The sequence below is a fragment of the Ictidomys tridecemlineatus genome, chromosome 7 (genome assembly GCF_052094955.1).
Source record: "Ictidomys tridecemlineatus isolate mIctTri1 chromosome 7, mIctTri1.hap1, whole genome shotgun sequence".
Classification (NCBI taxonomy): Eukaryota; Metazoa; Chordata; class Mammalia; order Rodentia; family Sciuridae; genus Ictidomys; species Ictidomys tridecemlineatus.
The window spans coordinates 104,082,155-104,104,744 of NC_135483.1; the positions used below are offsets into that span (position 1 = coordinate 104,082,155).

The window sequence follows — 22,590 nt, forward strand, 5'->3', positions numbered from 1 at the left end:
GACAGTACTCCAGAAATATCATAAATATTTACAATTATTACGTGTTAATTAAACGGAAAACAAAACTGAAAACACCCTGAGCTGACTCAGGCTACACAACCGTTAAGAGGCAAAGTAGCCAGCTAAGTTTCAAAGTGGGTCTGCCCTATTTGGTCGCCATCCCAGACGGTGCCCAACCAGACCACCCCAGCTTCACCTCTGGGAGGTTTTCCGTGCACCGAGGGGCCATTCTCAACCACAACCTCTGTATCTGGCAGATGCAGATGGAAACAGAATAACAGAAAAAATGTGAGACTTGCGTTGGACAGCTGGAGTGCAGAGGAGTTCTGAAGTGGGCGGGTGTTGTGGTTAAAAAAAAAAAAAAGGGTGGAAACCCCACCAGCCAAGTTGAAAAAAATAACTGAAGGGTGCCTATCTCCGGGCCGGAGCCCCTCCCCTTGGCTGAGCTGCGCGGGAGGAGGGTGACCCAGGTGCCGCTTCCTCCCTCCGATCAGGGTCAGGAGCCCGAGAGCGCGACCCTCGCTGCCGCCGCGTTTTGTCCCCTAGGCGTCTCGGCCTCAGCCGGGGCCACCGCCCAGGACCCATCAGAGATGAGCAACCTCAACAGCACGTCGCTGCCCCCTTACCACCGTGAGTACCCGCCCCGGGAAGGGCTCCTTGGCCCTCCGCACGCCGCGGCCAGACAGGAGCGCATGGGACGGGCCGCGGTCACCGACACCCGCGGGTCCTGCTGTGCCGCCTCCTAAGCTGTTGTGGGCCCCAGACCCACTGCGCCTCTGGCTGGGATGGGTCCCCGTCCCGCGTCCCCGATCCCACGCGCGGGCTCTGTGCGCCCGGAGCGTGGAGAGGCCGCCAGCCGGCCAGCTGCGGGCGCGTCCGCTCGCTTTCTGTTTCTTTGTGTGGGGCGAGAGAAGTGTCTGGGGCCAGAACTTGTCCCGTTAGGAGACAAGCGCCTGCAAGTAAGGAGCGGCGGAGCGCGAAGCAGCCCTGAGTCAACCAGAGTCCAAGTTGCTTTCTGGGCCGCTGAGGCTCTGAGGAACAGGGGGCAGGACTGGAGCAAACTGCAGCTAACTCCAGCCCTTCGGCGGGACTTGCTTGCTCCCTCCACGGTGTCTAGAGAACCCAGATGTTGGAGGGATCCCCTGGGCTTCACTCTTTGGGGGTTCGCAGACAGCACACGTTGTTTTCCTAACAGGAACTCATACACGGTGAGGGTTTTGGTGTTGTTGTTGTTGTTGTTTTGGATTCTCAGAAACTTTGCTGGGCCTCTCCTTGCCCTGGTCCTCTGCCTTGGAGCTTTTGAGACAAAAACTGTTTCCTCCTTCTCCTCCTCCTCCTCCTCCTCCTCCTCCTCCTCTTTCCTCCTCCTCCTCCTCCTTCTTTGTTTATCCTTTTATCTCCATCCTGGCCAAATATTAAAAGTTTGTCAGAAGAGATAGTTTGAATCTATAATGTGATCAAGTTAGATTTTTAATATGATAATGATGTGAGTATTGGAGACAAGCACTCTAGTTAAAGTCTTTGAAATGCAGTTGTTGGTGAGACCTGCGCAGTCCAAGCCAGGGCGTGGATGAGAAAGCTTAGATCTGCAGGTATGTGTTTCGATGGCTGTAAGTGCCCAGGATCCTGCTTATTATGCCCTGTAGCATGCTTGGGTCAGTTCAGGTAGCAGACACTATTCCTATAAGGAAAGCTGGGTTTCCCAGGTTTGCTGTCAGTATCAGAATAAGCTATGCCACTTATTAAAAAGTAAACTCTCTTGGCTCCAGTTTTGTCTTCTGTAAAATGGAAATAATAATAGGATATTCTTGGTTGGATTTTTTAAGAATTAAGTGCATATAAACGGCACAGACCAACACATACCAAGTGTTCAATGAATGTCTTTATATTAACTTTACATAAAACTACAGTCCACGAGTTCATGTATAATAGTGTGTTTACATACGTACATGCTCCAGGGCCTAGATTAAGGGAAAAGAAGACAGAATCCACAGTAATGTTTCAGTTCAGGCACTGCCAAAGTTCAGACTGCAGCCATTCCCACCCCTAAAGAGGATGGCCCACCCCTGCCCCGCCCTCCAGTTAGTTCTCCAGGATTCCAGTTTCAGATCTTGACCAATGACTGCAAACACCTCCCTTCTGGGATTGATAGAGATGCAGCCCTTTTGCATACCATTCCAGATTACCCTCTGAAGTTGATTTATGGCAGGATCCCTGCTGTGGGAGAACCCTGGGGCCCTATTTCTTGCCGCTAACTCAGACAGGATGTGTCTATATCCTGTGTCAGTTTACATAGCTGTAACTGCTCCTCAGAACCAGAGGTTAGACTGAAGAGGACCCACTTCTGTCAGCCAGGCTTGCCCTGCCCAGCTGGGTTTAGCCTGCTTTCCTAGGCCTGAATGTCACTGCCAGTGAGTCATGCACAGCAGTCCTTTTGCCTTGCCCTTGGCTGGAAGGGGTCAGCGCTCAGTGAGGAGACAGCCAGGTTTGGCAGCTTTATATAGAATCCCGCTGCCTCTGGCAGAAGCGGTGAGGACTGTATTAAGTGCCAAATGAAATTCCATCGCAGTCATTGCTCAATCCCTCCAGATATTGGTGGTGCTGGGAGTCACATGGGGCTGGCACCATCAGCCACTGGATCTTTCCCAGGGTGCCTTTGGCTAAGCAAGTATTTCTGGGGACTTGCAAAGCACTCTGGGAAGCAGAAGGATGTGGGGTAAAAGGCATTCTGTTATTTGTTGTGGAAGCGGATAAGTGAGAGGTTGGACAAGCCAAGTTGGTTTGACTCTTTGAATGATATCTATATCTATCTATGTAAGTGTGGGAATGGCACACACACATATATATATAAATATATATATATGTAATATGTATATTATACATATATATATACACATATATATCAGAAAACAGTACATATATATATATATATATATATATATATATATATATACACTTTTTTTTCTGAAACCTTAACCCTAACACCTTTCAGTGACTGAGCCAACACAATGTCCCCACAAGCACAAGTTAAAATCCAAACCAAACAAATTGGAATGAGATCAATAAAGAGTTAATAACAGGGAAGACAAAAACAATTTCTTCCTACCCCAAGGACAATGACTTCATTGATTGTTGAGAATTCTTCTGAAAGCATTATATGCTTGTGCAATTTCTTCTTATTTTACACAATGGAACCCATTTTATATATTCTACTTCATCTTGCATTTTTCTGTAAGAACATCTTAAAGATCGCACCTTACCACCATGTATAGACTAATTAAGGGGCAGGCTGCAGAGTATGAATCTATGAAAAATTTGTTTTTACTTATTTATTTAACCAATTTGTCTGTTAATTGGCATTTAGGATATGTACGGACTTTATTTAATTTTTGTTCAACCAGATGCAGTGCTGCCATGGCAACCCTCTTAAGTTGAGTTTTGTTTGCATGTGATTGTGGACTTTTAGGGAAAGTTCTCCCACCCCAAAATTTAATTTATAGAACAACAACAAAAAACAAAAAACAACTGTGTGTTTAAAATGTTAGTAGATACTCAGAAACCCCTCCTAAAGGTCACACCATTTTCTAATGCTCACGGGTAATTTATGAGTAAAGCTTCTTCCCCACATCCTTATTTACACGTGCAGTTTTCATCTTCATTAGGTTGATGGGTAGAAAATGTTGTCACTTTGGAGTGTGCCTCTTTAATTATAAGTGAGGCCAAGAGTGTTTTCTTGCCTCTGTAAGACCTTGTTTCACTTTTGGGGGAAGTACCTAGCAGAGCCGCACCTGCATGTGTAGTCAGGCCTGGGCGTTTACTGACTGTAGGTGAAATACAAAATATCAGAGCCTCAGTTTTCTCATCTGTTGGTGGAAATAATAGGAGCAACTTCACAGGACTCACATGATAGACAAGAGTATAAACATCTGGCATTGTTCCCAGCAATAGTATAGAGGTGGTAGTTGCTAACAAAATTTATCAAAGTAAACCTGGCCTGTGGATGCGGCTAATTTCAAGATTCTCCTTTGCAGGTAGCTGGCTGTTGCTCTTACTTTTGATAAGATAGCAACATTAATGCTTCTAGGCCAGGTCCTGCTAAGGTAATTGCCTGGGTTACCTTTCCATGCCTGGAGTGATGAATATTTTCTTACCAGTTTGACAAGGGGAACACTTGAGGCTCAGGGGACATTGACTGCCATGAGGCTCTCAGGTACTAGGAGGCTGTAGACAAAGGCTGCCAGATCCCACAACCAGCTAAGGCCCACCCAGGCAGGGGATTAGGGCATATGGAGGTCTGTAACTGGCATGCATACTGCCCACTACGGAGGCTCTGGAAGATCACCTCTGAGCAGGTCACACAGAGGGACTGCATGTGGCATTGGCATTGGGAACCTGCCAGCCACTCCCCCTCCCCCACCAGCTCCCCACTCTTCAGCCAAGCCCATAGTCCAACTCCAACCCATAACTGCCCATTATCACTCCCTTTCCTATGGTCAGGCCCGCCCTGCCTTGGGCGTTTCCTGATGGCTGGCCCCTGATGCACCCACCCCATGCCTGTCTGCCTCTCCTGCTTCACCTTTCACAAATGCCTGCATCAGGCCCTCAGGTTTTCTGGATAAATGCCCCCCACCCGACTCCACACATACCTGTTTGTCTATCAAGGCCCAGAATATGTATTCCCATCTCATAGAAATTTTTCTCAGCTCAAAAAACCAACTACTACAGGCCTGGGGGCATTTTGCAGCCCTGACAGTTTCCTGTGCATGTCCCCTTCCCAGAATTCTGACCTCCTGAAGGACTCCATAATCCTGCCCCCCACCTCACCCCCGCCACACACATACACACTAGGGACCTGACACACAGAGGTGTTGGACAAACCACTTGGGTACAAAAAATGATTGCACAGATGACCCTAAGGCCAACACTCTCAGGGCCAGTGCCATTCCAAAGCCAAAAGCCCATTCCAAAGGCCAGAAGTACCTTTTAAAAATCATACATTCAGTCACTCCTAGGTTAGAACTTGGCATGTACTGGGAGGCCAGTAAATAGTCAATTGAAGCAGAAATTCAAATCTAAACACATCCTAAGACCACAGCAAGGCAGACCCAGAAATCCCCTTCCACTGAGTCATGTTTCTTGTCCAATCCCCCTCTCTTCACCCACCCTTAATCTCCCCTACCTCCCACTCATTCTGGCCCAGAAATTTCTTTAGATCATTATACAGTCTAACCTTTTGAGGAAATGCTGGCCTCTACTCTTAGTTATTATAAATTTTAATTTTTGTACATTCTTTCCAAACAATGTTGCTGTACAGAATCTTAGCCCATGGCAAAAACTGACAAGGTCCCCTGTCCCCTGGTGCTTTGCAGAGCCCAGCCCACCGGCTCTGGATTCCATCTTGGGCAAGGCGAGGGTTGGACAGGGCTCTTGGAGGACTCCTCCGCACACTCTCCTGGCTTCTGGCAAGCCTGTGCACACTGAAATTTCACAGGGAAACTCCTGTCTGTGCTCAGAGAAGGCTGTCTGCTGCTGAGCGAGCCCCAGGCTCTGAGAACCCTGTTCTTTCTCCTGCCCTATCATCTCCACACTCTCCTCTTCATCATCTCTCATTCATGACCCTTTGTTATAGTTCTCTTGTTTCTGCTTAGCTGGCAAACTCCTTCCTTCCATGTTAAATCCACACATCCCATCTCTTATAATACTAAAGAGTTACACACAATTTGGGGTTCAACAGGCACCTTACCCACCTATTTCCAAGGGCTGGGGTAAAAGCAAGCTCCCATTTGGGGTCATTTGTGTGTGTCGAACCCTAGGCAAGGTGGCCTCAGTTATCTCATGGCATACCCTGGCACAGTTCTCTAACTCTGCTTTGCATGGGACAGTACTAACTGAAGCATGTCACAGAGAGCTACCACTAGGACCCCTTGCACTCCCTTCTCCTGCGTGCATTTTGCATTTTGCACGCTAAAAGGGGGCCAGATAGAGGGATTCCAGCTGACTGCAAACCCAAATGCTGCCATTTTTCCCCATGAACTCTGTAATGGAAAATCTTCATATTTTATCAGCCGCTGATGAATACCCATACTCCCAGCAGAATCTAACAGGAAGGAAACGTGGTTTTGCCAGATCAAAACCTATAGAACAATCGTACCTGCCTGCCTTTTGTGTTGGGCCCCAGTTGCTGGCTTCTCTGTTCACCAAGCAGCAGAGTCTACTGGCTTTACTATCCTTTCTCACCTGAGAGCCTTGCTAAAACCTTCATGTATATCTTAGCAATACTAGAGGCATCAAGTTCAGGTTCCCCTTCACTACTTTTTGAAAACCATTTAGCCCAAATACACTTTGTCAATGTGCTTGTGTCAAAAGTGAGTAATACCAGCTAGTGAATGGTATTTGGACTCCAAGGATTTGATTTGGAATCTAGACCACTAGGAGCTATGATCTTGGATCATTTGCTGGGCTCCTTTATATCTTTATTTATTTACCTTTATCTTTCAGTAGTGTGCTCACATTTTCATCTTGCACTGGGCCCCCATATTCTATAAGTCTTGATCCCATAATAGTTCTACCATATGAGTTTGCTTTGTGCATTAAATGTCTGCTCATAGATAAAGTTCCTAGTATGGTGCCTGGTCTATATTCATGGTCATGCTCAAGGACCGCTACTCATTGAGTGTTGAGTGTGTTCTGCTCCCTCCATACTCCCCAGCCTTGCCTCTGTTTGACCATTTGCCATTGCAAATTATAACTCCAAACAAGGACAGGCTTCCTCGGTCCCAGAGAGCCCAGGGCAAGGCCCTGTACTCAGCAGGGCCATCTCCTCCTTCTGAGCCTTGAGAGCTGCCTCCTCACACTGCTTCTTTAAGGGTTTTTCTTTTAATGGTTTTTACTGATGCATTTATAATTATACATAATAGTGGGATTCATTGTGATGCATTTGTTCAAACATGCATATAACATAATTTGACCAATCTTACTGCCCAGTGTCTCTTCTTCCTCTCTTATTTTCTCTCCCTATAATCCCCTTCCTCAACTTTACTGGTTTTCCTACTTTTTTTTTTTTTTAAATTAGTACACTAAAATTTTGCAGGGGCCTTCATTGTGATCTATTCATACATGGACATGGAATAATTTGGTCAGTTTCATTCCCCGGTATCTCCCTCCCTCCCTCATGATTCCTTTTCCTAGATCCTACTGGTCTCCCTCCTATTTAGTCAAAACAGTCAAGAGAGAAAAAAGAGTGAAATTTGCCAAAGGGCCATATAGGTGTTCCTAACCTGGGAAACATTGCATCCCAGCTGAGGACCTCACACACTAGCTGTGCCATTGGGGCAAACCTCTTAGCTTTTGCAGATTCATTTCTACACATGGTACTGGGCATGGGTATTATCTCTGCCCCCTCCCTCTCTGGGCAGCAGGAGTCTCAGCTGTGTTCTCCATGGGGAAGAATGGGCCCTTTAAAAGTATCCTGTCGGCTGGATGGATGGATGTCCCCATGTGAAGGTCCAGCAAGCATGCTCTAAAGCATGCCATCAGTCCAGTATTACTGAACCTTCTCCCAACCTGTGTAAGGCCCCTGACCTTGGTGGCCCAAAGTGGACTCTGAGTTCCTCTTGGCTCTGCCCTCCCCTTCCTCTCAATGCTGCCCAGGCACCCTAGCCTGTGTGCAGGGGAGGCCCCTCCCACTTCCTGGCCTGATGCGGTCCCTTTCAGTGTTTTGCTGTGTCAGTCATTTCTCTGGTCCTTTATGCTCTCCTTTGAATGGGTTCACAACTGGGATTCTCTGGAGTGTTCTTGAAAACCGTGGCTCCCCTCTCTCAGAAAGGGCTCCTTCTCGGCCTATTCTAGCCCACCCCAGGCTCCTGTGAGGTCCCGGTGAGGGGAACCAGTCCCTGCTTCCTTGGATCGTGCCTGGGACTGATGTGTCATTTGAATCCTCTTCCCTCAACTTCTGCAAAACTGCTTACTGGAGTGAAATTAGTCTTAGCTATGATTAGTAATCATAATTTTTTTTAAATTTCATAATCTCCTTTCCTTTTTCACCAACTCTGTAAACTCTCTTGACCTCTCCTCTTCTTATAGTGACTGTATCCCAGACCCAAAGCTGAGACAGGCGGCACTTGACATAAGTTATCTCATTTCACCCTTGAGCGGCCCCAGGGGAGGTATTTTTATCTCCCTTTTGCAAATGATGATACTGAAACCAAGAGTAGATGAGACAGGACTTTACAGAGAGCCCCTGCCATACCCTCATGGTCCCCTTCTCTTTACTTCCCAGGGGGTATATAGAAGCAGCTCAGCCAGGCACACTCACCCTCAGACACAGTACTCAGGGTCCACAGTGCTTTTAAAATACCACAAACATATGTTTGTTTCTTTTAAATTAAAAAGAAATAAAAACATCCTTTAAGGTCAAAGAGTACATCTGTCTTTATATCCATGGAACCATAAACTATGATTTCCCATATTGGCTCATGGAAGTCACACAGTGGCCCTGGTAGCAGCCACCTGATGCCAAAGAACTAGGGGCTGCTGTCCCCACACACCTCTGTCCCTTTCTCTCATTTTCTATCCCTTTCTCTTACTCTTTTGGCCTTTTTAAGTTACCAAAATTAGATTTCAAAGGTTTAAAAATAAGCTTTCATTGCCTGTTTCATTATTTCAAAAGCAATCCTTGTTCATTGTAGAATCGTAGGTACCCGACCAGGAGCCAGGAGGTAAGGAAGGTTCTTTGAGAAGAAGATGACTTGGACTTACTTATGGGATGGACATGGAACAAGTGGAGAGCCGTTCAGGGGAGATTTGAACAGAATGGGCCCAGTGGGGAGCTGTGGAGAGCCTGCAGGGCTGGCACTGATCCCTGAAACTAGGGCAGAGGCGAATGTGGAGCAAAGCCTAAAACCAGGGCCTTCACGCAGGCTCACGCGGACCTGCAGTTAACAGCCCACACTTGGCAAGGGCCCGCTCTTTTCCTCTCAGGGAGGCTATGTATACATGGTTCTTCATTGAACCCTGAAGATGTTACCCATGTGGATATTGTTAATTTCAAGTGAGCAGTGTGGCAGCTGAGGTTCAAAGAGGTCACCTCCTCAGGGCTTCCCTGAACACCACCAACACTATACAGCCTTGAAGCTCCTCGTGTCTCCTCCACCTCTGGGACTCTGTTGCCTGACATGCTTGGTCAAGACTGCCCTGACCCCTGGCCCTTTTGTTTGGCTCCACAGAGCCCTGAGGTCACTGTCCCAGCCTCTGGAGGAAAGACCTTTCTTTGTCCACCCTATTCAGGGCCATATGTGCTCTTCCACCCTCCTTGGCTGTCACCCATCTGGTAGCCCAGCAGCTGCTAATGCAGCCTTCCAAAGGCTGACTGGTGACTGTGTGTGAGTCCTGCCAGCCCAGGCCAACCCACTGTCCCCAGAGATGCAGTAGGCAGCTGCCTCTCAGGGTGACTGCAAGGGCACCGGAGGAAATAATGCCCTGCCCCCACCAATTCCTGGAATGCCTCCACCCCAGAACCACCCTCTGAGCTGGCAGCTCTATCTTGTGTTAAAATGCAACAAGCCCTAGGACCCTGGCCATCACATGGCTGCATTTTGTGTTACACCTTGCCAGGTACTTCCAAATCCGTCACCTCTCTTCAATTCAAGAGGCACTGCTCTTCTGCTCAGGGAAGTTAAGTGGTTTGGCAGAATTCACAAAACCAGGTTGTCATAGATGGACAGGGATAAGAATATGGGTTTCTGCCTCCTCTGTGAGTGACCTCTTTGTGCTCCAGAAATTCTTTCATAGGATTTCTAAGTGGGAGGAGCTGAGGATAGATGGGTCACAAAAAGGAAGAAATTGTGATTCTGGCCTCACATTTTCCCATTCCTTCTTTCTCCCACTCTGACATGTTTGCAAATGTACACACATGCACAGTTGTTTCTTCCCACGTACCAGCTCCTTGCATTCCTCTGCAACAGACAGTTGTCAGCCTGAAGATGGAGAGGAGACGAGTTTATCTTGAGCATCCAGTTCATCCTGGGACAGGGCAAAAAAAAATTTGGTTCATGGATCCTATTGACCTCCCAGAAATAACTGGAAAAATACCTTCTGACCAGAACATCTTTAGTCTTGAGCAGCAGGTACCCAATGCTTTTGAAACTTTTCTACTCCAGTGTTTTTGCGGGTGCTGTGCCCATTTTTTTACCTGCATGTGGAATATGTGCAGTATGCCTGGCTATTTGCAAAGTGCTCTACCCCTCAGAGCTTCTTCTGTCTTATCTCACCTAAGTTCATCGTGGTGATGAGGCCCTGTTATACAGATACGATCATACAAATTTGGAGAACTTAGCAAGGTTGTTTTGGTTATTTGGGGTTTGGTTCAACCTGGTCTTTCCTATGCCATTCACCATTGAACTCACCCCAAGTTAATCAATAAAGACAAGAGAGGTAGCCTTTCCTTTGGAAGATTGCCTGTGACCCCCTGAAACCATTCCCCAGTAGTTAAATTCTTGGATCGGTTTCCAGATATGACTTCTATGTATATGTTTCTTTATTCTAGACCTCTGACAAAATCTGGAGGTATTTTGTAAGTCTTGGGCATCAAGTAACAATGAGCCATGACCCTTTTTGGCTTTCTACCCACCTATAGTGAATTCAGGCCATAGCACAGCAGTGGATCCAACACACACGGACTTTAACCCAGTAGGTCCCTTCTGTGTGCAAAGTCCTGCAGAGAAGACAGAGGGGACACAGATGTTGTCAAAAGGTCTTATTTTATTTAGGGAACAAGACCCAAGAATATCAGAACATGAAACAAGTTTAAATGTCATTCAGAAGCAGTCTGACCCATAGGACACTCACCACATCTGGTTCAGGCACATGTGACAGAGCTGGTCTCCTCTGGAATGAAAACCCCATATCCCTGAACCTTCAAAAGGTGTAGCTTCCCACCTGAGGACTGACCCGCCCCAAAAGGCACACACATAACAATGATGTCACAACTGTAAGTCATCATTGCTATTATTTTTTATCTTTTATAATTTTTTAGTAGTGGTGATAATATTAAAAATTAGTTCTTAGTTGAAGTCCAGAAATACAAGAAACAAAAGCCAATGTGATCCAATTGAGTAGGGAATGAGACGTCTGGTGACCTTATCCCAAGGGCCCTTGTGATATAGCTCTATCCTGAGACAAGTATGTAAACTCCTGCTGGGTGCCTCCCAGAGCAAGAAGAGTTAATTAGTACACAGTTCCTAATTCATGTCAGGAATAATGCTTTGGGCTTGGGTCTTAAAATATCCTTCCAGATTAGCCATTTCTATCAAAGTTGCAAAATGCTTTCATTGTGGTTAAATGTTTGCCTATAGCCAGACAATAACACATACGCAGCCATTTATCACTTGTCTAATTCATTCTATGAGACAAGTTATCAGACTTGAGAAGCCCTATGCTCAGACTCCATTTTCTCCAGAAAAATCTTGAATGTTAGAAAAGAAACTGGATGTAAAATTCTCTTATGAAAGCAATTCATTCGTAAATGTTTACTAACTACTGTATACCTAGTTTCATCCCTGGGAACATTTTATATTATAGTGGGTCCACCCTGCCATGGTCCCTGGAATTGAGAGGAGATGAAGATAGTGCAAGATACCACCCCTTCCCTGAAAGCATTGCTGGGCTTCTTGGGATCCTGAGGTACACACCATGAGAGAAATAAAAAGAATCCACTTCTCCTGGTGAGAAATAGCTTATCACATGAATTCACCTTTCAGACTGAATTGTCTCTGACTTAGCTAAATAGACAGCTAGATTTTTTTTTTAAGATTTTTGACCTTACATTTTTTTAAATATTTTTTTTAGTTGTAGGTGAAGATAATAGCTTTTTTTTTGCATTACAATTCTTATTACATGTATACAGCCCGATTTTTCATATCTCTGGTTGTATATAAAGTATGTTGACATCAATTTGTAGACATCTAGATATTTAAAGAATAACTTCAAGCCATATAATTCCCCTCATATAGACATATATAGACAGCGAATTTCTACTTGGTAGTTTTAGCTTATTTAATTAAAATCTTGTGCTTGCAGAAACAAGTCATTAGTGATCAATGTTGATTTTTGAGAATATTCCAGATCTGGAGAAGACAAGTTGCAAGGATGTAAAATAGAAAATATAGTGCCAATGTACAGAGCCCTCCCTGTGCACAAGTGGCCTGGCCTTTTTAAGTGGGAGATAAATGTCTAGTCGCACCCATTGTTGGCCACCATGCTGTGCTGTGAGCTGAGTGCTGTAAGGGATACTCCCATCTTCAGGGGGCTGGACAGCACTGTGAGTGGCAGGGCTCTGATTTGAACCCAGTGGGCCCAACTCCTGGGCCATCTCTGAGTCCCCCTTCCAAAACTACTGGCTCTCCTATGTGCAGGAAATGAGGAATTTCAAAGGAGAACAAAGTTTTCATTCACAGGGGAGTGAAAGAAAGTGTGTTCAAATAGGCTAAGTACACTTATTTATATCCGACTTTGGTAATTACCCCTGGGTCATTTCCTATTTCAGAATCCTGGATCTCTGAAACCCCCTTTTGGAACATGCTATTTTTAAAAGTTCATTTGAGTGAAACCATGTTTGTCATTCGCTCAGAAAACAAACAATGTTGGAGGAAGTCAAACTTCATCTCTGAGGACATGGTAGTCAAAGGCGGATGAAATGCCTTGTGTTCCTTCAAGAGGAGACGCCCTGAGAAGACAGTGCTTCCCACTCATGAGCTCTTCTGAGCCTTCTTCTTATTTCCCTGAAGGCTTTGGGGCTGTTTTGTTTCCAGGGTGGTGGTTTTGATAAAAGCCATCTCTGAGGTTGTACTATATTGGAGGCATAATTATCTAAGTTCCCAGGCCACGTGTCACGCTCCTTGTCCCCAGAACTGTGGAAACAGTGGAGTAACTTTCTAGGGGACATGAAAGGCTGGCCTCCTCTTCCCCTGCCTCCTGCCCCACAAGGCCCTGATGATGGCTCTCCTTTGAACTCTCCACTTTTAAAGCCCTCCCCAAGGACAAATGAGTTCCCTGCCCCAGTTCCTGTGGCTTCTATGGCAGCAACTTCCACCTGGAACCTTGTGCTGCAGCCTTTCTAGACCAAACCCGAAGTTTAGCCAGGCTATAGCTATTTGAATGGCCTCTTTTGGGGACTCTAACGCCCCAGGGCTCAGGATTCCCTGCAGCATCCCTCTGTGACAGGGTCTAGCCAACCAGTGCACTATGCCAGTCAGAGCCACCTGCATGAGTCCCGGCAGCTGTGGATTCAGCCCCACCACTGAGTGAGCATGGCCTTGGGGGTGCTGTTCCCCCTCCTTTTGGCCTCTGCTTCCCAGCCGATGCCTGCATTCATACAACCTCAGAGGTTCTCAAGGATGACATGAGGCCTGGTAGAGCCGAGTCAGTGGGACATGTGCCTGTGTTCTGGTAAGGCCACAGGCTTTGCTGAGACAGACGTGGGTTAAAGTTACAGCTCAGCCACTCGGTCTCTACAGGCACCTTCAATGAGAAGTCATAGGTGAAGGCCCAGCCCTAGCAGCAGACGTACACAAAGTGTGTGTTAACCTGACAGGCAAGAGACTCAGAGACACAGACAAGCCAGAGGTCTGCAAACAATGGCCCGTGGGCCAAATCCAGCAAGCTTCTGCTTTTACAAATACAGTTTTAAAGCAGCTATGCCACTTCTCTTACAGAGTGTCTGTGGTTGCTTTCATGCCACGATGGCAGAGTTGAGCATTTGCCATAGGCCCACAAAGCCTAAACCACTATCAGGCCCTTTATGGAGAAGGTTTGCCCACTCATGATTTCAATTGGAGAAGCTTTAATGGTGCAATTTCTAGGCCAAGACCCAACCTGGTTTCATTGCTCCCCTTTGTAGGGACACCACAGACTCATGGATGCATGAAAAGCCTTGGAAGGAAGATGTGTAGGTGGGGACAGAGAGCAGGCAGGGGACAGAGAGCAGGCAGCAGACAGAGGCTTGGTCAGGCCGGGTCCAGCTGGGGACACAAGAAGCACTTTGTTTCCCCTTACCTGATCTGCCATTGCCCAGTGCCTCTTGTAGTCTTCCCTTTCTCCTGCACCCCCGAAAATCCTCACATCATCCTGGCAGGTACAGGAAGAAAAGCCAGAGCAGGTGCACAGCATGCAGCTAGAGTCAGTCATCTCAGTCCTATATTCAGAAAATGGCACTTCTCACCATCTCTGGGCAAGAGGGAGCAGCCTTTCGATGTGGTAGGGTCAGGCCAGGTGCATTACATATTTTCTTATTGAAACCATGCCCAGCCTAAGAGACTGTTACCAGAGATGGAGGTGGAGACGCAGGGAAGAAGTCCACGTCTCGTCAATTATAAAATGTTGGTTACCATGCTCAACCATGGCCTTTCACCTGTGCTCCTATTACTGAATCCCGTTTTTTTCTGGTTTTTGCTTTGTTTTCTTGTTGTTTTAGTTTTTTTAGGTTTTTTTTTTTTTGTGTGTGTGTGTTCAGTTTTTTGTTTTGTTTTGTTTTTGTTCGTTTTCTTTTTTGCCGTACTAGGGATTAAACCAAGAATTGCTCTACCACTGAGCTACATCCTTTTTAAACTTTTGAGATAGGATCTTGCCTAGGTTAACCTTGAACTTGAGATCCTTCTGTTTCAGCCTCAAAGTAGCTGGGATTATAGGAGTGTACCACCACCTCCACTTTGGCCCAATTTGCCCCATTACACCCATTACACCCATTACTCAGCATGTCACTCACACAAGTGTTGCAAAAGAGAGTTTATTCTCTAGGTGGTCACATGTGGAGACAGGATAACCAGCCTCAATCTGTCTTCTAGGATAGGAATGGGGGATATTGATGGACTGAGGTGGGGAAGGTGGTTGAAGGTTAGGAAGTAATTGGTGGTCTGTGCATGTGTAATCGCTTCATCAACTGTCGCCATCCTGACCCACAGGTCAGAGGTGTTATCTCTACCTCTAACACTGGTGATTTTTGAAATCCACTAAAGAAACTAAGAATGCATGAAACTAAGAGCAGGTGATGTGGTTTAAGTCTAGAAAAGCAAATACCAGGCCATAAAACATGAAAGTGAAGCCTAAAGGGTTTACCTGGGAACCAAGAGCAGGTGGTGTATTCAGATTCCCCCTTGTTACACTCTCTGTCTCTTCTGCCTGCACTGGCAAGCTTGTGGCCCAAGTGTCCTGTTCCACAAATGAGGACTGAATACCTCAACTGTGTGTCATCCCTGATGATATGACGGCCAATAAACCAGCAGTAACCCCAAAGAGACACATGGGTGGAATGCATAGTCCATGGGATGGCACTAGGGAGGTAGGGAAGGTAGGGGAGAGAGAGGGTGTTATTTCAGAGTGTGGCCAGAGAAGGCTTCACAGGGTGGGGGAGGTGATGTTTGAGAGAGATCTGAAGGAAACCAGGAATCCAAACACGGGGGTATCTCAGAGAAGCACACAGAGGGCCCAACAGATGCAAATGCTCTGGAGTAAGAGCAGGCCTGGCCTGGTCAAGGAACATCCAGGGGGCTAGTGTAGCTGAGGGAGGAGGCAGGAATAGGTAACTAGGAGAGAAAGACAGGCACGTAAGATGGCAGAGGGCCAATGAATGGGACCTTCTCCCCACATCTGTCGTGTTTCCAACTCTACTGTCCCCAAGTCTGGGAGCCTTCAAGCCCTAGCTAAAAGTCTCATCAATCTGAGAGTGGGCCTTCAGTGTCAAAGTTAATGGTCCAGCAAGAAGCTGAGGTTAAGGCCTTGGGCATCAAAGGTCTGGCATGTGATGGGAGTTGGGAAGGAAGAAGAGAATCCTAGAGACTCCCTGGAGTCCTGAACGGAAGGAGAGCCAGGAGGGACTTCTCCAAGTGCCCATTTTGCACTTGTGTACATGTGTGTGCACACACACATACACACACACAGAACAGCTTTCAGAGCCTGCTTGAAATTGCTGCTTGGGTCTTCCAGGTAAAGCTTTTCTGCAGCTCAGGAGGTTATGTAGCTCTAGGATCTCAGGGAGCAGCCAGGTACATGACTGAGAGTTGGAAGCAAGCCCTATGCAGGATGGGTGGGTGTGCACAGGCCTCTCCCCTGCAGATTCAGGCTTGATGTGAACCCTAGGGGCATGAGCCAAGCAGAGAGCATGGATCAGTGACCGTTTCCCCTCGGGGTGGAGGGTCTGGATCTGCAGTGGACAGAGAAGAAAACTGTGAAAGAGTAAGGACAGGAGTGGTCTCTGCCCAATGCTTCTGGGTCCAAGCTGACACATTCCCGGAGAAAGTAGGCCTCCACCACTCTCCCCTGACACTTTGAAAGCCTAGCTCAGAAACACAGCCTCCTTGTCCTCCCCAAAATCAAAGAGGTGAAGAGAGCAGCTCAAGTTCACACAACTCAGCTTCCAACACAGGATTCCACCTTCTCAGGACGTGCACCAGCCATGTCAGAGGTACAGATGCATGTAGTCATCCAGGAAGCAAGTCCCATTAGCGGTCAGGATCCTAAGACCAGAATGCGTGTTGGGAGATGATATTCATCCACCAGGGCCATCTTGCTTACTCTGATGATGGGAAGATAATGAGCAAAACCCCTTAAATGCAAACCCATGGGCTTATCCTATGGGCCTCCCTCCTCCAATTATGTGAATCCAGGATAAATAGACAGTGGATATTAAAATTACAGTCTTCTGACTCATGAGCTTCTCTTCTGCCTGATGGCCTTGGCAGTCTGGCCACTTGAGCATAGGTCTCTCGTGGGTACCAAAGCGCACTCATATTTCTTATCTCCTGTATCCTCACTACAGCCTGGGATAATGAAGGACAGAGGTGATGGAAAAGTGACCTTGCTCCACACAGCAGTGGCCTGTCCATATGCTCGTGAGGAGGGGAGTGATATTACATACTTTTTAATATATGATTCTCAAATCCTGCTATAATTTGGATCTTGTGTGACACGCCCCCCCCCCCCCCCCCCCGGCAAAGGCCCATAGGTTAAAGGCTCTGTCCCCTGAATAGTGCTATTGGGAGGAGGTGGGCCCTTTAAGAGACAGGACCCACTGGGAGGTCTTTAGGTTATTGGGGGCCTGCCCTTGAGGGGGATATTGAAATGTTGGTCCCTTCCTTTCTCTCTTTCACTTATGGGCCATGAGGTGAGCAACTTCCACCGTGGGCTCCCACCATGATGAGCTGTGTGTCCCCCGGCCCAAAGCAGTGGGGAAAATTGATCATGGACCAAAACCTCCCAAACTGCAGGCAAAAATAAATCTTTGCTCTTTATAAGCTGATTGTTTTTTGTATATTGGGTATTTATATACTGTACTGATAGAAAGCTAACACAGGTCCTGATACAACTTGGTCTCCTGGCTGTCCCTGAATACAGGGGGCGTGGCCAGGTGTAAAGTAACTGTCTAAAGGCCACAGCAGTAGCAGATGGCAGAGCCAGGAAGGGAAATTCAAGTGTTTTCTACATCGTCTGTACCGCACGGGCACACTGGCAAACAGACAGTGTCACCCTTCTCTTTGTGATCACACTTTTGTTTTAGGCACCATGGTTTTAAAGGGACAGATGACTTTGCAGTAAGCACTTCCTATCCCTCCCTACTGCACACACACCCCTGCTTGCATGCACGTGCACACACATACACAGTGTGGAGGAGATCTAAATGGCACCACCTGCAGTTTAAATCCAAGAGGTGTCTACTGTGCTACAAACCCCATGCTGTGTGGACATGTGATGCCTTGTCCTAAGCAGGATCCTGTCTTTGAGTGGGAGTCAAGACACTGCCTCCCAGCTGCACCAGCAGGACACAGAGCTTGACCTCACGGCAACTTCCTTGATATGTGTGAGTGTGTATGAACTTCATAATTCCTCCGAGAGCTTTTGCCTTTCTCCCTCTTATTCGAGCTGATGGGAATGGCTTCCCCCCTACCTCCACCCCAGGCCCGCCTCTGATAAGGTTCCCATGTAGCTGAGCTTCTTATCAGGCAACAGCAAGGGGACCTGGGGCCCCTGCGCTGGGCAGCTGGAGCTGATAAAGTAAACTTGAGTCAGCCGCTCACCAGCTGCTTTCTGGAACCCATCCCCAGGGCCCTTCAACTTGGAAATAAGAGCAGTGAGACCCAGGAAACTTCTTTGCTTTATTATACACCAAAGCAGATCTGTGGTCTGAGCACCGCAGACCAAAGGGTCTGATTGGGAACACATGAGAATACAGGTGTGGCCATGAGGGCTGGTGAAGAATGGCATCAGAGGGTCCCTGGGGCCCCAACATTGAACCTAGAGTCAGTACTTCCCATAGGATCAGGGGATCATGTGTGCAGTTTGAGCCTACTAAAAATAGGTGCACCTGTTCCCATTTTACAGCTAAGACTTGAGACCCAGGTGTGGAATTCTTACCCCATTTGGTGTGTTCCTGGTGGAAGCCAGCTTTTCCGATGCCAAAAGCTTTCCATTCATTCTGGAAGCACTGCCTGGAGGTTCCTCACTCCTATCCCCAAATACATACCCTGTTTGACAGCTGCACCTTCAGAAGTTCAGTTTAGCTTCTAAGCATCTATGATTGTGAAACTCTGAGCATATCTGGTGATTTAAAAGGGCTGGACTATATGTGGAGCTGGCATGAAGTATTTGAGGTGTACTTCTCCTAAACCATTTTTTATTATTTATCTGAACTGGTGTCCTACAGTTGTCCAGCAACCCTAGTAGAATGGACTTATATATGGGTGTTCTTTTTCTTTTAGTTTTGGTGGTGCTGGCTATAGAACCCAGGCTTTGCACATGCTAAGCATGTGCTTTAACATGGAGCTACATCCTCAGCCCAATGAGGGTGTTTTTTGAAAGGACTCTAGGGAATTCCATGTGCAGCCATAGTTGAGAATCAGGAACAAGAGACTCCTCCTGTGAGGGAGCCTACCCAATAGCAACCCCAGGCCAAGTCCCCAACTGCAAAGCTTTACAGGTGGAGGAAGCATTCCAAGTTTTTAAAACACATCTTTTGAGCAGCTTTTCAGATTCCCTTCTCACACATCCTTTCCATCAGTCTTGTCAATGCCACTCCTAATGGTTAGAAACCTATTTTTTTTTTCCTGGAATGGAACCCAGGGCCTCACACACTGGCCTCACACTCCACCCCTGAGCTATACTCCCAACTCTAGAAACCTATTTTTAAGTAAATTTAAAACTCTGAGGTACATCTTTATTTTTAATATTTGAAATGATATGGTTGCAAAATGATTCATTCAGTAGCTGGATATGATTTATAACCTTACTGCCTCATTGACTTCTAATCCCACTCCTGCCCAAACCTCAAATTCTCAGATCCCCGGCCTCTTATCTTGTCAGATTTACCTTCCTGCAGTCCCAACCTCAAACCCTAACCCTCCATAAATGTCTTCTCCTCTCATCCCTCTTGGCCCTTCATGGTGTCATCCTGAACTCTCCTCAGTAATTTTCAAGTTCTCTTCTAAACTAAGGCCATTCCTTCTCCTCATCCTTATCTTACTTCAACATTTCTGGAGAATCTCTTGTTCTATAATCTAACACCTGCAATTTCTGTTCACCTACTATTCAAGAAGACCCAGCTTCCTGAATGTGGTCATCAAGACCTTTCATTGCCCGTTACTCACCCCATGCAGCTAAACAATAAAATTCATTAATAATATCTAGCACGGTAGTGATAGTGGAAGAAGTAATAAGACAAGGAAAAGGAAAGTAGTAAAATAAGTTCTTGATATGTGTTGGGTTTAGCATTCATATTTTTTCCTTTTTCTTCTGCTTTTTTATTTCAAAAACAAAATTTCAAAAGTTGTTATTTGAAATGAAAATTTTATTTATTTTTGTATGAAGTCATCAATACTTAGAAAGGATACAAGCATTTGAAATCCATACTGCTTTAGATCATCTGGTCTATCAGGAAGCCCCTAATCTTAATTGTTCAAATAAATCCAATCCTATGGCTGCCTGATGGCTTTTTGGGTAACTGTTTTCATCCTGTTATTTGGCTTACCTTTATTAAATAAATCAGCACACCATAGTGACAGAAGAGTAGATCGTGCTGTGATTATCTTTCTTCCCAAAAGATTAGATGATAGGTTTCAAGCCTGCTTTTAAAGTGCTAAGACCCCTGGTGAGAAGCAATGAAGAAAGCATCCTGTCCACATTGGCAACATTGAAACAAGAGGACTGTGTGATTTCTACTGGTCCTGAGACATTAACTGGTTGTTGGACTTCAGTCATGCCACCTACAAATTCCCGAAGTGAAACAAGGTCTAAGTTTGTTGGCTTTTCTTTGATGAGTCTCTAGAGCATTTATCACTTTCTATGAAAGAAACATTTAATTTAGATGGCAGTTGATTTGTGTCATGGAATTTCAGCTGACAAGAGGCAGAATTATGTATATGTTTATGGCTTCTTTGCTTTTAAAAGATTAATGTTGGGAAAATATAAATTACAAAGCATGGACAGGGAGTGGGTGCTGATAAGATGGAGCAGGAGCTTGCCAGAGTGATGGATTGAAATATATAATGAAGTAGCTAGAAAAACAATGGGAGAATGGGGGAAAGGGGTAATAGGGCAGGAATAGTAGAAAGAAATAGCTTTTCCTTCCCAGGCACAGAAAAAAAGACAGCACAGGCTCTCCAAGTGGGGGCAGGCAACTTCCTGGCTCTGTCACAGATGCAAAATGGGAAATGAATTAGTGACTTCCTGAAGTCCCCTCCCTGCCCTGATACCCAGAAGACAGGGTTTCGGTTTCGAGGACAAAGGAGGGCTAACAACACAGTGGAAGGACTCGAAATCCAAGTGTTGAAGAAGTGTCATCCCCACTTACAGGGACTGGCCCCCTGAGTCTCCTGCCACCCCCCACCCTCACATAGTCCAAGTCTTGGCTTCTGTGAATGTGCACGTGATTGCATGTCCACATGATTACGTGTGCACATGAAGCAACCATTTTAAATACAAGAGAACAATAATAAGAGCTTTCATACATTGGGCATCGTCCCCCTGGGAGTCATTCAGATGCTTTGTGTATGTTGCTACCAAAGTCCTCTCTACAGAGGAGACAGCTGAGAGTCAAAGAGGGGTGTGTGCAGATGGGACAAGGAGGGAGCCAGGACTCCTGCTAAATCTATCTGTCACTAAAACCCACACTCCCATCAGGATAGCCCTGAGAAACACTTCTAAGCTTTTTGGAAGGAGCAGTTTTTGATGTGTGTCTGTCCTTGTCTTCACCACTACCCTTGGGAGTATCCTCCTAATATTTAGACCCAAATGCATCCTGCCTTCCCAGCACCCTTTTCAAACACCAATTCAGCATAAACGGCAAATCTCAATGATATTGTTATTAACTGAGGGCTTACAGCCCGACGTGAGACAATACTGTGGCACCAGGTTTTAGCAAAATGAATACACTTTTTTTGCCCTCCAGTAGCAGAAGGTCAGTAGCTAAATCCTCCCCAAGCAGTTAGTAAGGAGGGCATTTTTAAGAAGGGAGAAGGGAGCAGCTCTCATTGATTGGATGGTGAGAAAGGGTGAGGAACACAGTTCTTTGTGCACTTGTAGGTGGCAAGTTTCTTTTCAAGGAAGTTACTATGTTCTGCAGGGTTGACCTTTTAGGATCTGAAGGTCATTGACTGGATTATTTCTTCAGAGTATGTCTGTCCTTGAAGAGCTGGATCCAAACCATCCTTGAGTGGATTTGAGGGCTTTTCCTGAACGCAGCTTAAGCACTTTGTTATTTAAGGATTTTATGTCAGAGTTGTGTCCCGGCCTTAACCAATTTCAGTGACATGAATGATAATAGCTGACACATCCTGTGTGTACATTCCCAGATGGCTTTCATCAGCATCGTCTCATGCGAGCCTGACCATCAGCCTCAGCCTTAGGTTTTTATCCCCACAGAAACAGTGGCCTTTCCTGTAGCTCTGAGAAATTCTCTGGAGCAGGAGAAAAAGATGCATTTTAGGGAAGGAGCACAAACGACTTCCTGATTCTTGTTCCTAGCCTTCCTTTTATCCCAGGATTCTTCACATTGCATGTACACCCTTCTGATCCACACATGGTGGATTTTCTCTCTCTGGAATACTTTGGCATCCCCTTTCTAAGCATTCCTTCTAGTAAAGCCCCACTGCCCTTGGAATATTATATGGACACCAAACTTCTCATCCTAGAGGTGAGATGGTAGACAGCAGAAGTCCCTTCCACTCCCCGCCACCCCCACTCCGGACATGGGCTCTGCTACTCCTGCCTGTCAAACTCTGTGAAGGAAGGAGAAAATCACTTTTCTCGTCCTATGTGCAGACTGATGAGCTTCCTTGGAAACCCAATAACAAAGCGTGGCTAACTAAATCATCATTATTTACACATGCAGCCTGATCGAGGACATTTAGTCATGTAATTAGGTAACTAATTATGCTGAAAATGCAATTATATGATTTTTTTTAAGTGAATTAAGCCCTCCAGAGAAGTGGCAAAGATTAGTGTGCATGATCCAGCTGGAGAGAAGGGACCTCAGAGGGCAGGTCAGTGGTGACTCTGGCTGGCACAGGGGCCCGGTGGTCTGAACTTGAACCACATGTCTGAGCTCACACA

The 22,590-nt window shown here is 46.2% G+C and overlaps 1 protein-coding gene across 1 annotated transcript in view; it reads left to right on the forward strand.

The window, feature by feature from the left end:
* The first annotated feature begins 349 nt into the window (after positions 1-349).
* The window catches only part of Gypc (glycophorin C (Gerbich blood group)), a 33,593-nt gene continuing 11,352 nt past the window's right edge, over positions 350-22,590 (forward strand). The window contains exon 1 of the mRNA XM_005315896.5: positions 350-630. Coding sequence (XP_005315953.1) covers positions 591-630 — 40 coding nt within the window. The 5' untranslated portion in view covers positions 350-590. The remainder of the gene's footprint in view (positions 631-22,590) is intronic.